The sequence below is a fragment of the Calypte anna genome, chromosome 1 (assembly GCF_003957555.1).
Source record: "Calypte anna isolate BGI_N300 chromosome 1, bCalAnn1_v1.p, whole genome shotgun sequence".
Taxonomy (NCBI): Eukaryota; Metazoa; Chordata; class Aves; order Apodiformes; family Trochilidae; genus Calypte; species Calypte anna.
Window position 1 is genome coordinate 45,728,913 of NC_044244.1, and position 18,734 is coordinate 45,747,646.

Sequence of the window (18,734 nt, forward strand, 5' to 3'; positions counted from 1 at the left end):
AACAAACCTTACAAATTCTACACAGCTGTAATCCTGCTGATGAAGTTCCCATAATTTTCAAGTGGAAATTAGAAACCACTATTGCATCATTTTATGAACAATAGAAAAAAATATTCTTTTGATTAAGTCAGAAAAATCTCTTTTTATTTTATTTTTTAAAAAAGCACAGAACTGGTAGATTAGCCGTTCCTACTACTGCACAGCCATTAACCTGTATACTTCAAGTGTTATCCAACCAGAAGTGTTTATGCTTTTAACTTTTAGAGAGAAATGTTTTTTGAAGTCAGTTGCCAAACAAGGAATTTTAAGCATACTAAAAAATCTTGTTCCATGGTACTAAGTAAGCTAAGTAAAACCATTCAATAAATGTATTTGAGTACCATGCTTCAAAGACAGCGTTTACAATACATTTATCATTGCTTGAGAATAAGCCATTTCACAATGTACTAACTTGCATTTAACATTTCTTAACTTACAGGGCAGCTACAAATATTTTCCATTTTAAAACCTGTTTTATTCTCAGTTCAGCACTTTTCAATACCTCTAACAGTTAATTTAACATCCACTTTAACCCACACACAAAAAAAAGATGCGTAGCATTCAATAATCAAATATTTTTTGAGTACCATGAAAGCCTCCCACACAAAAACACATATTTGTTGGTAAACCTTTACTAGGAACATTATAAAAGCACAGTTTGGACTTATCTAACAAACACACTATTTATCTCCTCACAAAAATAAATAAATATATCAGCTTTGATAAAAAGAAAGCAAAAAATCCCTGACCACAAGTCATATTTTTCTGTTGTTTTTAAAGTGATATTAATATGATAACTTAGAAACCTGGAGATAAAATGGAGAATGAATCAGTCTTGTCATGGTGTGGCCAATAGAATATACCAAAGAACAGTTCAATCCCTGACTTCTCCGTAACATTTGGAGTTACTTCTGGTTTCACCATTTAGGTGGATTCCTTCATCAAAACTAACAGGAGACAATCTTTCATAGATAACAGATGAAAAGACAAATATGCCTGAAGTACACTAATCTACTGACAGCTCTACAACACAAAAAACCCCAATTTTAATTTATATTTTTACTCCTCATAAAAGGAGTAGGGATACGTCAAGCCCTTAGCAGCAAACAGATGCAATTAATTCAAACTACCATATGGCCAATAAAGAACATCTAAAGCAAACACACTGAGCATTCTTCACTCAAAAGAATGACTGAAATAGGTTCCTATGAAGTACAGGAGAAAGTAAGAACACAATTTGGTTTTGCTCTGCTAATTGAGTTTACCACAATAAACTCTCCCCATCATGCTTTTTTGGTGAGTAAGAGAGAACTGAAGGAATTGAAAGGAAACACAGGAGGAATAGATTGTCTGAAGAGTTTATTTGCTATCAAAAGCACACTCATTTGCTGCTTTTGTGTCATTTTAGACATTTAGCAGGTGAGGATGCACACACACATATACCACTTCCTCTGACATAAAATCTTAAAGTAATCCATCAGTACACATAGAGAGGTTTTTAAACATACCTGTTAATTATCATGATTATATTGAGTTGTCCCTAGTGCTAACTCTACTGCTTCTAGTTTGGAGAAAAAAAGGATAAAAAGGACAAAGGTTAGAAGAAAAAAAATTTTAAATCTGTAAGTCGTAACACAAAGGCCTTGACTCTTCAATATTTACTATGGTATCCTGAGCAGGTTCTAATTTTGACTGAGTAGCACAAAATTCTGCAGGGTTCATTTCAGGCTGCAGGCATTTGATACTGAACTGACCTCACTGTATTTACATTCCCCTTAGGAAAATTTGGCAGGCAGTCCAACCGGGGAAAATCACGTCTCAGGCTATCACTGCTGACTTCTAGCTACCAGTGCTGGAAGCAAGCAGAATAACAATGAAGAAAGTAGAGTGAACAATAAGGGCACATATATAGAATTAAAAAAAAAAAAAGGAAGAAAAGAGAAGGTCAGACAGCAGAAGAATTGAAGAGACAGGAGTTGGAGACAGTTTCTTTTCTCATATAAGTCCTTTTCTTTTTTTTCATATTAGCATTGCAGACAGGGTTTGCAACCAGTGAAAAAGCAAATTACTTCAATTCAAGGAAAATAAACTAATCAGAACACTTGAAATATTTATCTCTGCTCTAAACAAATTCACAGCTGCCAATTATAGCTTTGTTTGCCTCACATCTGGTTTCTTGTGGTTGCCATACCTACATCAAATTTGGACAAAAAAACCCCCAAACAATAAAACTACTCCATAAATTCTGCTTTTGACCATTTCCACTACAGTTGCAATACATACACCAGCAGTGAAATCAAATCCAAGATGCACTCACTTCAATTCACTACCATTTAGGTCCCTACTGCTACAAAGAAATTGAAGAGGAATACAAGGACTAGTCAGCAAATCCCACTCCCACCTTTTCCTAGAATTATTTATCCTACCTTCAAACAAGTGTAAATCTATGATTGTTCCTCAGACTTATTGTGCCACCTACATAATCCCCTATTATATCAGGCCTGGTTAAATTGTACAAGAGACACAGGTTCTGAACCAAATCCACATTAATTTCCTCAGGTCCTTGGAAAATTAAATTAAAAACCTTAAGCCACCATAGCTTCTTTGAAAGCCTTATTTCCAGCTGCACAATGCATTTTTTAAACAAAGTAATAAAAATCACTGAAATACTAGAGTTCTCATATAGGTTAAATGTTGATTATAATACCTGTCTAAATGATAGTACCTTCAATCACCATTAAAAGTTTGAGAGTGCTCTTCTCTTAACAACTTACAATTATGGCTGTAAGTTGAAAAGAAAAAACAACTCAATTATTGAGTAAAGACTGCAAAAGACCCTCTTCCTTCTTTATTTAAAATTAAAATGCTAAGAATTACAACTCCTCAGCCCAAGCTCAAATCATCAAGGGCTGTGAAACACAACCCTTACAATGCAATAGGACATCAGTGCTTGCATCATCAGATTTTTTTCCACTTAATTCTCACCTCATGTAGTTCTTTTCTATCTGCAGAATGCAGATTTTCACCTAACATATTTGAGCTCAAAAAATGTTTTGAAGAAGTTATCCACAAAAGACTATGTTAATGAAAAGGACAAGGCACTGGTGCTTGAATTGACTGCTGAATTCGATAGCATTTTTTGTTGTTTCAAACCACACAGTGAGCAATAGAAGGCAAGAGAAATCCCGAATTTCCTGTTAGACAGGTTTGGCACTCTCGCCAGAAGTTGAACAAAAACCACAACTGAGTGAGCTTTATTCTGAAACACATTGCAAAATCTTTTTCGTGTTTAGTTTGGGACACCTGATTAAAGAGAAGTTCGGGAAAAAGTTCAGATTTCTCCTTAAGTCTAGAAATCTTTTTGTATGTAAGTGTTTATAAGTTGGATACCAGTGAAACAAAACGCAAGAGTTCAATATAAGCAAACTGCAAGCTGTCCTTGGAAGAGGCATAAAGAACAGTGTCCTATATATTTGTGTACTTGTGTGTATATATAAAATATATAGCCACCACTGGCAATGAGAGGGCCAAAAGGATACTCTCAGTTTATATTTAAACAGAACTCACTTTAACAGAAATACTAGGTATCACTCATCACTTCCAAAAGTTCACCTTTTATGCTGTTAAACCATGTTTGGTGCAATGTACTCTGTTAGAAAACTAAACAGATTTGATAGTTTTGTTGGCACTTTATCTTCCTTTAACAACAAAATTTTCCTCCAACACTATTTGAGGCAAAAACTGCAGACAAAGTTTTAACCTGCCTAAGTTTTCAATTTAATTTTTAGAAAAAAAACCCCACTTCTATTTAGTAAACAAACAAGACAGACAAGAGCTTCAGAAAAAGAAATGCAAGGCTCAGTACAGAATTATTTAAGAGCCAAACCACCTCTTACAGCAGTGTTCTCACAATTTTCGCTCTGCTTCCTTCTAGTCTCATCTCCACACTTCAAGTCAAGGTTTATTAAGCAGCCTTGGTGATTGTCACTTCATTTTTATCTGAAGCTGAAGAAAAGGAGGGACAGAAGCAGGAGACAGACTGTATGGCAGATATCAGAAAATACTAGTGTCTCTGGTATAGTCCCTGGGTATGTTTGTAAAAAAAAACCCCAAAAAACCAAAAAATAAAACCCAAAAAAACCCCCATAAACCCTAAGTCAGTATTTTTTACTGACCAGTACTACAGACAGCTGGCTCAAGACTTTCTGTGATGAGTCTAAGTTCTCAGGCTCACAAATTCTTCAAATTAATTGTAGAACAACTTTAATAACTACCTCCTCCCTGATCAAAGATAATTTGGTGACCCACACTCCTGAACTTCACTATAGGGACATTCTTCTTACGTGTTCAAGTCAGTTAACTGAAAAACTGTTGCTCCAAATACTTTTAACTCTGCAGATACAATAAAGATGTATTAGTTAATAAAAGCTAAAGTTTTATTACATGAAAAAGAAGTTAGTAACTTTTGTGTGTTTTATTAAATGAAAACATCTCAGCTCAGACCATGTAAACAACTGATGTACATCAGAGGATACAGATTGTAACATAAGAAATTTAAAAACAGAACAGATAATGTTAATTTCTAATGAGTTTAAACTTGCAACATTATTCTGATTAAAATCAACTGTTAAATGAAACTTCTGATGTTACAACACTGATTGCTCAGACATATTTTTGTTTGTAATTTTCTTTTTCAATCTTCTGTATCAAATTTTAAAGACTTCAACCAAGGAGTTTTAGATTCATCTCAAGGATACTTTTCATATATGAGAAAATGCAAAAGAAAGCAGCCTTACAAAATTATGTAGTCAACCTGTAAAAAATCCAACTAAACAAAAAAATATCCCAACATCTGACCCCAACAGACTTAGCCAGCTTCAGTCTTTTCAAGAAACCAAGTGTCATTTTTGACATTCAATCAGATGAAAAAAGTTTTCTTCTTCCCCACAAGGATTTGGGAGCACCATTTGTTTATTCTTGTTCCTTAAAACCTCTTATTTCTAAGCGAGTTCTAAGAGTCATTCTCATAAGCAGATTCACTGAAAAACTTTGAAGGTGATATGTCATCCCTAAAATACATATCTCTAAAATTATTCCTCAAAATTAGAAGTGTAAGACATCTGTCAGCAGATGCATCATCTGTAGGATTTAAGAATAAAAATAATTTGGATTCTTAATGCTATTTGTGCAGTTCAGTTACAAGCACCAAATGCTTTATTTTTTGCAGGATTTATACAGTTTCAGTAGTCCTACTTACTCAGCGTAAAAGTTTGTAAATGTAAATGTAAAAGTTTGCCATCTTTCAATGCCAGTAATTCATGAAAAGATGGCATTTTAAATCTAAACTTTGAGTAGGTATTTTCCTTTAAAACACAGCTGTTTAACAGGATCTCTCTTACCTGCTCTGACACACTGAAACATTTCCAGCTAATACAGCACAAAATTAGTTCTTGAACTATTTGTTTCTACTAAACATGATTCATAATAGATTCTGGAAGAGAAAAAACAGGAAGCTAATTTTAAGGGACAGGCTGCTTGGCAATACACCTTTCATTACAAATAATTCTTCTTACTAAGTCACCATGGAAAAACCCAGGAAGAACTAACTTTCTAAACACTTCTAAATATGCACGTGTTTTTTTTTAATTGTTTATACAAATCTCTATGACCATCACAGGCCACACAGGCATTCAGAAAGCTGACTAAAAGCCTTTCTTTCTACATCACAGATTTCAAACGACCATTCAGCTCCAGGTTTATAGGTCCCAAGCAAAAGATGAAACATTACAACCAACTATTTAAGCAGACCTCCTTGTCCTACTCAGTACTAGGGAGTAGCTGTAAAGCTCCCATACCCAAATTTCTACTTCTGAAAGTGGCTTATAATGCAACTTCTTCCCCCCCCCAACGTTGCTGTCAGAGAACACCTTCCCTTCAATCAAGTGCAAGAGCAAGTGAAGTAGAGAGAATCTTCCAAAAGAAAGGCAAGGGAAAGAGTGAAGGGGAAAGCGTTTAAATTTAGGCATTTACTTACTGAAACACATTAAAAACACATATGAAGGCACACCATAAGCAGAAATTCCAGCAGTCAAGGCCGTGGAGCTTTGCTTCCAGCCAGCATTTGGCCTCAAGCTTCACAGAAGTTTTTTCCCCTCTCTCCTACACACACAGAAGCATACTGAAGATCACTCTGAACTGCCAAGGAAAGTGTACCTCAGGTTTAATGAAAGTGTAATTCATTATAATAAGAGCCAGTGTAACATAAACATATGCAGGAAAAACAGGCTTAGTGCAGCACCACAACAAACACCAGTTTTGATCCAGCACAACAAAACACTGGCAGGCCACAGAAAAAAAAAAAAAAAAAAAAAAAAGTACTTGCAACTCCTTTAAGTAAAACAATGTACACCAGGTAAAGTTTGGACTTGTAAAAGTTCTACTGAGTGGTGGTTACACCAAATAAGACTTCCCTGCTGGAAGTTTACAAGGTACCTGCCTGTGAACTGAGGTGGTTTTGGATGAGTCCCTCAGTTCCAGGTATTGCAGGACATGGGCAGTGAGGCAGGGAAGAGAGAAAGAACCTATGCAACACCTTGACAGAACAGGAAGAGGAAGTAACTGGTACAGGTTTCAGAGTTATCCTTAGACTGCACATCAGTTCAATTATCTCTTTTTTTAAAATTATTTTCTCAAAGCAGGGAGAGGCTGAGGAAGAAAGTGCTTCACTGTGTTTATAAAGTAACACAGCAGCCATCTACATCAAAAGTTATGAACTATCAGCTTTTCCTTTGTTTTTCATCACCTCACACACTGTAGGTAGCAAAAATGAAAAACCACAGAATTCACATCATAGTATTAATATCGTAAAATCTACATTTGTTTTACCTAGTATTATTAACCCCATCACCAATTATGGACAAAATTAGAGATTATAGACTACCAGTTGCAAAACAAGGATCCAGAAGTGGGGAAGTTAACAAAGTTTATAATTTGTAGCAGGTATAAAAATGCTTCAGTGTCTTCAATGATTCCAACAATTCATGTAACAACTTACATACAGATTTTTTTGTGGTTTTAAAGATTTTTCCATTAATTCTTACTAGTGCTTAAAAACTTGGTAACAGTTAAAAAAAATGGTAAATTCCCTCATGGTTTCAAATCTATCTTAGGAAAACTAAGGCATTTAAGGTAACACCCAATTTAGAAACACTTTAGGGAAGAGACAGCTCAAAATATCAACTACAGACATCACAGTCAAAAAACAGACTTTATAAGCACAGTACCTCCTAACATTCACTTTTTATATCCCTATCTGCCAGACTAACTTTGAAACAGGTTCAGAAGCCAGAGGTAACAGGCCCTGCCAGACCTGCACACGAGTCAGACAACATGTTTTCACAGGGTGAACTTTTGCCACCCTTCCCTCTGGGAGAAATTCCATTGAATTTGCTCCTAGGAAATCGGCTCCAGTCCCTACTCCATTTACTGACTTCCCGTTCATTGCCAGGGCTCTTTTCTGCATGATTTAGTCTCCAATCCTTCTGCAACTACTCCCACCTGTTTAGCCCTCTCCTTCAGCACACCACTACCACCATCTTCTTCCCAGCACACACTCCCCATAAGCTCTTTTTTGGACGCAGTCCCACCTCTCCTCCTCTGACCTACACCTGTTTCTTCACATGTCTAGAACCCTTTCATCTCCACATCCAGCTTCAGCACTGCAGTGGTGGTTTTGGTTTTCTTTAAATATTTCAGTGGAATGAAGAAGTAAGTGTTAAAATAGGAAATAAATCTGCAGGCATTCTTAAAAAGTTCTCCTTTTCTGAACAGCTTGGCACACTACAGAGGTAAAAGGCACAGTGTACTTTGTCATTATGTGCCAGTGCACCCTTCTAAAAAAAAATGGTTCTGATAAATTCAGAAAAAGATAAATTTTTACACAAAACCCCCTAAAGATAAACTCTGCCCTTTTTTATTCTTTAAGTCTTTAAACACTTTCTTAGTCAGCTGCCCAAAAAGTATTGGTGCTACAAGAGAGTTAAGAAATAGCAAATTCTAACACCCAAACAATGTATCTGACAGCACTTCCATAGAAGCTAAACTAGTTAGAATGATACAAAAGTCCTCAAATATCACACTTGGATTGATTTGATTTTAAATTTATTTGGCAAATTAACAACCTAACTAATATAAAACTGGCTAAAAAAAAAGGTCAATACAAACATCATAACAAGTTCAGAACTAGTGAAATGAAGAAGGAAAAAAGGCAAGAAAAGAAAAAATATAAATACATATAAATACACACAAAAAAGCATTTTGAAATAAATTTTATAGCATTTTAAACCAGTACTTTGGTGCCTAATGCCTACATAGACATCACAACATACTAAAAGCATCAAGTTGAATATTCATATTGATCTTAAAAAATTCTGAAGCCCATGGTGATGCAGGTCTTCTCTATTGACAAGTATCATGTTGGGATTGTCAGATTTTCTTATGTAGTAATAATATTTTAAGTACCTTAAGCTTCCCGTATTATAATACAACTTAAATCTGTTTAGGGGATAAAGTCTGCAACTTTTCAGAGCTCAATAAGGGCTCAATACACTAAGCATAAATAATCCAGTGAAGTATTTTAAGAAGAACACACACACACAAAAAAAAAAAAACAAAAAAACCCTAAAAATTTTCAGCATACAGCTCTACTATTTTCAAACTGAGTTTTCCTGTATCTTAACTTCATAAAACAGAAGACTCAGTAGTTAACTGATAGTAAATTAATTATTAAAGGCTATATTTGAAAGTGTCAAATTTGTATACAGCTCCATGTTCCAGGTAAAAGTTTAGTTATTGTGTAAATACAGACAACACCCAAACCAAGCACTATTCCAGAAGAGTTACTGATGAGTTCCCATCAAGTGATGAGGAAGGGCTGTATGTGCAAACTTCTAACACTAAGCAAACAAAACCAGACTTTAGAAGTCCCAAAGGATAAAACACTAACAATGCAACCATATCTCACGAGAACATATACCATATATTACAGAATTGCCTATTCTTTTACACCAAATAACACCTTTTGCCATTTGTACTTGCAAGGGATGGGGAAGGTGTGGGAGAAGGATTCTGTCATTACCAAGTAATAGAATTCTACTAGTAAAACTCAAAAACCTGAAAAAAAGACGAACTCCTACCTAGTATTTCTGTACAACTCTATAAAAAGGCAGAACTACATTATGCTATGGAAATAACTCCGTATCTACCCCTGTTTTAGAATATCTTCCCTTTCAAAGCTAGAATAAATTCAATGTCATGGGGGAAAAAAGGTGTAAAACAATCACCATTTGGTATTTACTTATTCTGAAAACATATGTACATAACCCAAGAAAAATAGTGTCCCTTAAAACTAATCACATTTCAATGTAGTCTGTATCCTGAGTCATTTGTTGAAATTCCAGTCCAAGGAATGCCGAGATTTAGCTGACGATTATCTCCTCAACATTATCCCAGTTTGATTATGCAGTGTTTACTACATCAAAGCCAGGAAAAGTACAGTAATAAGATTCAGTGACACACCCACTTGGAACAGCAAACACCTGTTATTAAAGAACCATAAGAATAATTTTCAAAAGGCTTTTATTTTCAAACAGTCTAGTGTAAGATCTTGCCATAAAGCAAGGTGGTTAAATATTTTTATCCAACCCACATATTTGAAGCTGTGCCTCAGAAATTAGGTGAAATTACTTCTGTGACCAGGAAACTTGACTATCCCTTGTCTTCTACTCTTACTGCACACCTTGTAGAAATCCAACAGTGAAGCTTAACATGGTTAAATGCACCAAGAGAGTGTCATTCATATTCATTCCCTTGTAACTGTGTAGCTTTTACTGGAACATAAAACAATGTATTTCTTTCAGATCTGACCATGAACAAATTTTCAACATTTTAAACTATTATGCTGTAATCAACATAATAAACATTAATATTTGACAAATCAGCATATTCAAATGAGCACGTTAAAGTGAAAAACCAGAATGTGTGGGTGTTTGTATAGCACAAGGTCAAAATAACCTGCACTGTTTCCCACTCATGCAAAAGCATCACAGTAGTTTGGACTAAGACAACTAGAATTATTATAATCAACACATCATCTGGAGTTACACTGCTGAGGATTACAAGATAGTGATTATAATGCTGTCACCCTGTCTTCGTTAGCTCTCACATCTTCTCTAGCAGCAGTAAGGCTGAATACTAGTCAGCTTTAGGAAAAGCTATCATTGGACAGAAGTTTAAATTCAGCCTGAGAGCCTACACAACAAACAAGTACTTAACTAAGGACGCCAAACTGGTCATACCATGTAAACCTTTCAGCAGGCTTGACAGCACTCTCCCTGCTATCCTCCTACATCTCTCAAATCACAGAGAAGTGTTGTTTGAGCAACATGTTGTCAAAGATGCAGCACAACTTTCAGATATAAACAGAACTATTTGGTGTTGGCTATCAGCAAAACAATCAGCTTAGTGTACATTCTAACAGTTATGATAACACCTTGAACACAAGATCTTATAGGGACAGGAGTATACAAACAACCTAGCACTTGGCAAGTTTGTGCATAAGCACATCATACACCCTACAACGGGTTGTCCACACACTTTTTTTTATTCCAAGAAAACTCAAGTTGATATTTCCAAGACACAATAGCTAAACATGCTGCTCATAGGTTTATTCTATGAGAACAAGTTCTGTCTGCAAGGATAGATGAATTTCTTTTAATATTATACACACAAATACAGCTTCTTTAATTTTCACTCATCTTCATTTAATAAACTAAACAGAAAACCCAAGGTGAAATCCTTAGTGCATTCCTGCCCTCAGACTGTTGTAGTTCTTGTCAATTGCTTTCCAACACCAGTGTAATGTAAATTACAAGAAACCAGACTAGAACAGTATACCTAACATGCCACTCCATGGCATGGACCACTTCATTTTAGAGAGCCAAACACCAGTTCTGACCAGATTTTGAAGGCATTACCCTTCAGCATATGTTTTGTTTTACATTTTGTTTAGTATCAAGCCAAACATCCCTATTGGTATATGAAGTTAACCATACAACACTAGATAGCAGGTCACAATGTCTACAATGCAACTTACATGGAGCAAGCTACCTTTCACTCAAGACAGAAAAACCTTCAAGCTCTATGACTATTAGTAACCTTAACCCACATTGTTATCACACTGATAACACTATTAATTTAAAGGTGGCAAACCAAACACACAGTGAAGTAAAAACTCATGAATAAATTAAAGAAAAACCCTGCAAATTGTTAAATAAAAAAAAAAAAAAAAAAAAAAGCAGCATATCAGCATATTAACTGGGCAAATGTACCTAGGTGCCACTTTAGCACTTCCCAGACAAGGATGGTCTCACTATCTGGAGAGGAAAAGCTTTCAAATTTGTGCAAATCTGATCAACATGACCTCTGGATTCCCACATAAGAGCTCTATTTGCACACCTCTCATTCAGACAGTCTCCAAGACAATACAGCAAGCCTACTACAGTAGACACATTCCTCAAAACACTCTAAAACTTGAGTAAGAAAATAATGAGAATCAATGCTAGAAGCAGAAACAGGTCTGCAAATAAAACAGCCACATTAAACCTTCAGAATGGCTTTAAACAATGTAATTACTAGAGAATAGGGCTGAATCAAGATTCTCCTCCCAGTGACAAAGGAGGATCATGCCTTTCTGAAAGCATTTATGGCATGACAGCATATACACAGAAGTGACAAACAAACAAACTAAAGGTATCCTCGAGTTGCAAGGACATTTGTTGCTAGATGGTCACACTCACAGCAAAAATTTCATTTGAATCTGCATCCTTAAGCAGCTTTAATTAAAAGTGTTAACACCAAAACACAATAAATTACTTTGGCTGTGCCAAATTCAGTAAGCAAAGGACTATATACACTATGACAAGTTTGAATACTCCTTTTAGACTTGTAGCATAACTTTTAAAACTAGTTTGGAATACAGTCAAGATTACAGCAACATTTAGACAAACTAATTGAAAATTATAGCATTTCGACAGATAAACATTCAACTTACTTTACATAATATCTTGCACCTTCAAAAGTATAAGCTTCCTCCCAACCTGTGGGTAAGTCTGGAAAACAAGCAGCAGAACATTCCAATTAGCTTTTGAAATGCTACCCATACTGGTCTACTCCCTAAAACTAAGGTAGTTAAACTACAGCGTGTCTGATTCCACATGTTAAAAGCCTTAGTCCTATAAACAAACATTTTAGAATTGATTCACAATACTACCTCAGCTGTAATCCAAGAGAAACTATAAGCATGAAAATCTAATTTAGATTTCCCATTCTTGAATAACAACAGTGAGGGCTTAAGTGTGTCCTTATTTAACAACGATCCTCCCTTAGACAATTAACTAGAACTCACGGTCCTCGCCAGATCTTTCTGCCTTGAACTTCTGTAGCATCAAATTACCTGACAGACAGAGATCTAAATGAAAATCAATTTACTGAGTTTGCTTTACATGCAAGTCACAAGCATCTTAACAGGCATGATATCAACTACACCACAGAACATTAGCATTATATTAGCATAATTCCACCACTGTTGTGACTAACAAGTGTTCCTGCAGTGTTTACAACTCTATTCAATTTTACATGAAAATATTTCTCAAAACAAATCTAGTGAAGGAAGCGGGTACATATTTTCCTTCTCTATTATTACTCCAGAAGAGTCAGGAGCCCAAATACATGTTTTAAAAAAACCCCAAACACACCACAATACTAATTGTCTTTGTTTTAAGTTTCCTGATGTAATGGAAGCTCTGAAGATGACGGCAGCTCTCTGAAATCCTGCCCTTAAAAGTTTATCCCACTCAATAAAACCAATAACTGATAAGTAGGACTCACTCACTGAACTGTAAAAGCAAGAATGCACTCCCTAAATTAAAAGAAAAATACTCAGTCTGTGTCACATGATTCATTTTTCTTTCCCTCCAGTTTGCTTATTTGCTCTGTCTGGCTTTTTTTCTTCACCCCTGTCTTCTCTAGAACAAAAATCAAGGTGTCTTTTGATAACAGCACAGGGCAAAGTACAGCAAACAGGAAGACTCTCTAACATAAGTATTTATGGCTGCTATAAGAATTTTGCAAAAAAATAGCTTTCCAGTGCGGGGTATCTCAAGGAACAAAAAGCACTTCAATTCATAATGGAGAACAAAGCTTTCTTCTCAATCTAGTAAATATCTCACATTGTTACTAAATAAGGAGCTTTAAAACAATGCGTGCTTCCAAAAGAAGTGCTGTTCACCCAAAAAATGTTTCTTAAGAGAAGATATATCTTGAACATATTTTGACTAAGATCCCAAAATACTGGACAGGGGAAAGCAGACCAGATAATTAATAAACCAGATAATTAATATGTTTTATTATATCCATGTATGGAGAGATTCATTAACACACGTGAATGAGGAAAACTACAGAAAAAGGTTTGTTTTGCAGGTACTTCAAAATCTGATCAGCAAATCATGGTCTGTATATCCAAGATCATGGCTCACTCCTATGCTCAGAAACCAGTTTAATTTATCTGATAGTAAGTCTGCTGTGTTACATACAATACTACAGATACTCAAAAGCATTTCCTTTAAAAAAAAGCACTTGATGGCAGAAATAAATGAGACACTTGGAAAATTGCTAGGAAATCACCATCAGTCAGCAGACACACTGGTAATAGTTTCAAAGGAGAATTACTGCTCAATTAATGTTTTTCTCCGACAAAGAAAGCACTTTACATACATCTGCTCCCATGCATATTGCTGTAGATGAAGGCCAGTTTTCCAATTAATCAAAATACTGATAGTGGGGAAGAGAGGAACCTGACAGCAGTGGTTTTACTTCCTGGCATCAAAATGACTTCTGCTAAGCAGCAGCCCTACATTGCAGATTAACCTGCAGAGATACAATAGCCAGAAACTTATGCTTTTTAAATTATTCCAAACTAAAACAAACAAACAAACAAAAACAACCCTGAAAACAAAACAAAAAACCTGAGCACAGTTTTTAAAAGGCTTTTTTTATATAAATTTCGTAATGTATAACTGTTAATCAAATACAAAAAACCAAATAATCTGATGTTGTCCAATTCACTAGCAGATTTTCCTGCAAGTATCCAAGTGATTACATCCATAAAACCAACTGCACTTATTACTACACTCCACCACCTCCCAGCGGCATATGTAGCTTGTGTGCAATTCCAGCAGTCAGAGTTTGGCTCTGGGTCTTCAGAGTGTCTGCCTGTAAATCCTCCTCCTCCAGCACCTCCTGCTGCTACTTCTCCAGAGTGGAACAAACAGCAGTAGCAAAGACCTTTTCCAACCCTCCCTCCCTGCTGCAAGTTATTCCTAATGTTTCAGTCCCTTTTCCTCCTACCTATTTCAGTTCTCTCGATCACTTAGAAACCACCCACACTCCCAGCCTAGATGGAAGTGAAGGGAGGAAAAGGTTTTCTAGGTGACTAGTGAAATTTGCCTCTACATTTCTAGTGTGCCTATCATGGTTATATCTGGGAGCTGCTGGAAACAGAAATAAGATGAGTGGTTTAATGCTAATCCGAGAAAGGATGCTCTGCAGGTGAACAATCGGGGCAGCCTGTGAGAAGCACAAGAGGAACGGGGCGGTCTCTAATGGTAACTATACAGTATCATAGGGGTAACACAAGGCAACAGAAAGAAAGCAAAGAAAGAAAAATTACAGACGCGTAGACAAAACGCGGGTGCAAAACAAAGCGTTTTAAGAGGGTGAGGAGCACACCGACGGCAAGCCGGACACGCAAGGCTGCATCGTAATGCCACTCGTGCTCGACCCGGGGGCAAAGAACTGCTGAAGTGAGGGGAGCACGGAGAGCACGGGATGAGGAGTTGTCTCGGGTGGCTGCGGCGACACCGAGGTGGCTTCTAGGGTCGGGAGGCTCGGGGGCAGCGGGGCGAAGCCACAGGCGCTGCTCTCGGCCGCCACGGGGGAAAGGGACCGGGGAGGTGGGGGGGGGCAGGACGGCAGGAGCTCCGGAGGCGGCCGCAGCAGCCGCGGAGCGACGGGGTCGACGAGACCCCCGGGAGCGGGGAGGGCGGCGCTGCCCGGGCGGCCGGGCGGGGGCGACGGTGCCCGGGAAGGACCGGGGGCCCCGGCTGCCCCCGTCCCCCGGGCGGGGCTCCTACCTGCGCTGCGGCGGTGTCCGGTGATCACGGCCTCTCCGGTGAGCGGGTGCAGCCAGGTCGTGCTCTTCGCCTCCTCGCTGCGGGGACGGACACAGGGACCGAGTCAAGCGGGCGCAGCCCCGCCGCCGCCTTCCCCCCCCTGCACGCCCCTCCCGGCCCCCCGCCCGCCCAGCCCAGCCCCGCTCCGCTCCCCTCCTCGCCGGCCCCTCTCTCACTTGATGAAGAAGACGCGGCCGCCCTGGCTGATCCCGTAACTCCAGCTGCCGGGCAGCGCCCGCAGCCGCTCCGCGCTCAGCTCCGCCGGGGCCGCCATGGCCGACCGCCGCCGCCGCCGCTACCAGCGCAGCCGGGGAGAGCCGAGGGGAGCGGGGCGGGGGGGGGAAAGCGAGGGGGGAGGAGGGAGAGGGGGGGGGCGGCGCGGGCACGAGCGAGCGCGTCCCCGCCAGCACCGCCGCCGCCAACACCTTGGGGAGGGGGAGGGCACAGCGCGAGGGGGAGGGGGGCAGCGCCCCGCCCCGCCCCGCGCGGGGCCCGCCCCTCCCTCCGCGGGGGCGCGCCCTGGCTGGCTGCCCGCGGGGGCGCGCCGCCTGCCCCCACCGCGGCCGTTGGGGCGGGGCGGGGAGGGGTAGGGGCGGGCAGAGGGTTCCGGCGGGCGGTGGGGAGGGGAGAGGCGGGCAGGAGGTCCGGAGTCCCCAGTTCGGGCAGTGAGACCCGCGGGGTACCGGCGCGCCTTCCTCGGAGGGAACCCGCCGGCGAGCTCGGCCCTGGGGCGGGGGTGGGAAGGGAGTGCCCGAGCGGCAGTGAGGGCGATACCCGCGCAGGGAGGTGTGCGGAGGCTCCGGCGGGCAGCGGTGTGAAGGGGGGGTGGGGAGGGCTCGCCGGACGGCGCGGTCCGGTAACGGTGTGAGGAGCGGGGGGGCTGGGGCTGGGGCTGTCCTGTGGCGCAGATAGGGAGCTGAGCCAAGTAGGATGCGCTCCGTCTCGCCGGGGGACGAAACCCGCGCTCCTTGCGAGGCGGGGGTGGTCCCGCCAGCCGGGAACCCGGTTTGCCACTGTCCCCCTCCCCCATCCCACCCGCCCCTACCCTCGGCGCTACCGAGGCGCAAGGCGCATCCCTGGGGTTGGAAGTAGAGCTGCGAGCCACTACCTCTGGAGGTCTCTCATCGGGTCTCTAAAGACACGCATTCCTACAGGAAATTAAAACTTTTGTCGGATTTCCTCCAGGGGTGTATACGCTCTTCTCACACCCTCAACTGTAAGCTTTTTTCTTTTCTAATTTCTCGTATAAAGGTACAGTCTTAGGAAGGGAGAGATGCCATATTTTTCTTCATGTGAATAAGCCGGTCTTGGACCGTGTAGCCTGTCCTAAAAAAGAGATCTAGGATACAGCATGCATATGCATTTTCGCTATTTGAGGAGGTGGCAGTAGTTGTAAAATTCACATCTTCAGAAATTGAAAGTATGCGTGTATACATTTATTTGCATGAATAACCTGATTGCTGGTGTTTTTACACATAGCTATGCACACCTTTAAGTTATACATAACAAATTACTAAAACTGTTGCGGCCTTGATACTTCTAAGATGTTTTTCTTACAAAACCAGTTTCTAAATATGGAGTAAGGCTGAGAAGTCTTATGTTGTTATGTCCACAAAAACATTTGAAATTCACAGCTGACAGTTTTCTGCATAGCAGCTTTGCCCTCTCTCCCATTCTGAACACCTTGGGAAAAATAAAATTTGGCAGAACGAGTCTCTGTGGTTTGCTTTCACCACACTGTTCAAAACCTTCTGATCCAGTTGCCTCGTGGAAAATATTCCAGACCTGAAGAGCAGTGAACATGTGAGCAGATCTTAGATTATCTTTAGTTAACTGGATATAAGAATTCCTCCCTGTCCAACAATACCCTTCATTTCCACTCATCACTGACAGCATCTAAGATTTACAGACCACCAGAAAAAAGATACGCTGGAGAAACACAAATTATTCCATAAACAGTTCCCTTTTAAGAGCAAGAGCCCCTTGGATGATGAGTAAAAGTGAATAATGACTCTTCCTCTGAAGGGCTGTGGAAAGCTTCCTGGCAACAGCCAGGGGGAAATCCCATGGGTTTGGGGCTCCTGAGGTAGCGATCATATCCCAATACTTCAACACACAGCCTAACTAAAGCAGAGAACAACTGCTCTTGATCTCTCAGAAAACGGGATAGCTTCCACCATGCAGAATCCATTTTCTTCTCTAGCAGAGGAAGAAATGCAGCACAAGTAGACTTAGATTGTCCCAGATCCTTAAATAAAGTTTTTAGGTAGGATTTAGGTGTGTAAATCCTGCCCAATCCAAGCATGTCCTTTGACAAATGCCTTCCGCAGACAGCTACAATTTGCCAGTACCTTGCCTTGCAGCATTCTTCCTGCTTTGCATATGTTTAGAATTGCTACAATCTTGGTAAAACCAAGAGCGTGATACCTAAGGCATGTGCTGAATTCAGGTTGAATTCTCAGCCAAGGAATTCCTCCAAGTGCCATAGAGGTCTGATAAATCAGCCACATTCAGAACACAACCTCAGAAGGACTTAGAAGACGATTTTCTGTGTATTTTGTGTTGCAAACAAGTTGGTGGCAGAGTCACCACCACAAATGCTACGGAAAACCTCTTCATCCTGAAGGATTAAAAGCATTCAAAACCATGTCACTCTCTTCCCAGGAAAATGCTTTTTCTCCAAGCCATAAGCTATTCTGAAGCTGAGACTGTTCTGTGAGTATACTGAAGGTGCTCCTCCTTCCTCTTTGAAGTCACATTGTTTTGCAAATATAATTATTGGGCTACAGGGTGGTGACAAAACTTGCTGGTCATATGAATAGGAAGCTCATCCAGGGAGTGATGGAACATCTTGATTCTACTCCATTGTTAAGGGGCCCATACTTATTTTGGTAAACAGTCATCAAATAAAATGTGGTGTAATTTCTGGAACACCTGGAAGGTGCACTTGGATACTCATCCTGCAAGGTGCTGTGTACCGTGAACTTGTGATGATTTCTGGGAGCCCAGTTTTACCATTTTGTGGAACAGAGCTCATGAACTCCAAAGTGTATGCAGGAAGCCACACCTGCATCATTTGTAAGGCTGGTGCTGGCAGTTTTTGTTTCTGAAGGCAGCTGTTGGTTTCATTGTTAAAACTTCTGCTTCAAACTTAGTCTAAAAGTTTGATAAAAACAAATCATACACTGACTTTTCACAACATTCAGAGTACATCTTTTCTACGGTCAGGTAAGTGCTTCAATGCTCTTATAAGAGCGACTAGAGAATAATATTTTTTAAAAAGCCACATCACTAAGAGGAGTTAAAATCTCTTTAAAAAGCAACTTCCATCACCGTAAGAACTCCATGCATATTTTAAGATTCTACATATTGTACCTTTCACACATATATGCATATATTTTTTTCTAT

The 18,734-nt window shown here is 39.8% G+C and overlaps 1 protein-coding gene across 1 annotated transcript in view; it reads right to left on the bottom strand.

The window, feature by feature from the left end:
* The window catches only part of PLEKHA5 (pleckstrin homology domain containing A5), a 160,139-nt gene extending 144,539 nt beyond the window's left edge, over positions 1 to 15,600 (bottom strand). Inside the window, exons 1-3 of the mRNA XM_030450455.1 lie at positions 15,503 to 15,600; positions 15,288 to 15,364; positions 12,149 to 12,206 (exon numbers count right to left, since the gene is read on the bottom strand). Coding sequence (XP_030306315.1) covers positions 12,149 to 12,206; positions 15,288 to 15,364; positions 15,503 to 15,600 — 233 coding nt within the window. The remainder of the gene's footprint in view (positions 1 to 12,148; positions 12,207 to 15,287; positions 15,365 to 15,502) is intronic.
* Between the last annotated feature and the right edge of the window lie 3,134 nt (positions 15,601 to 18,734).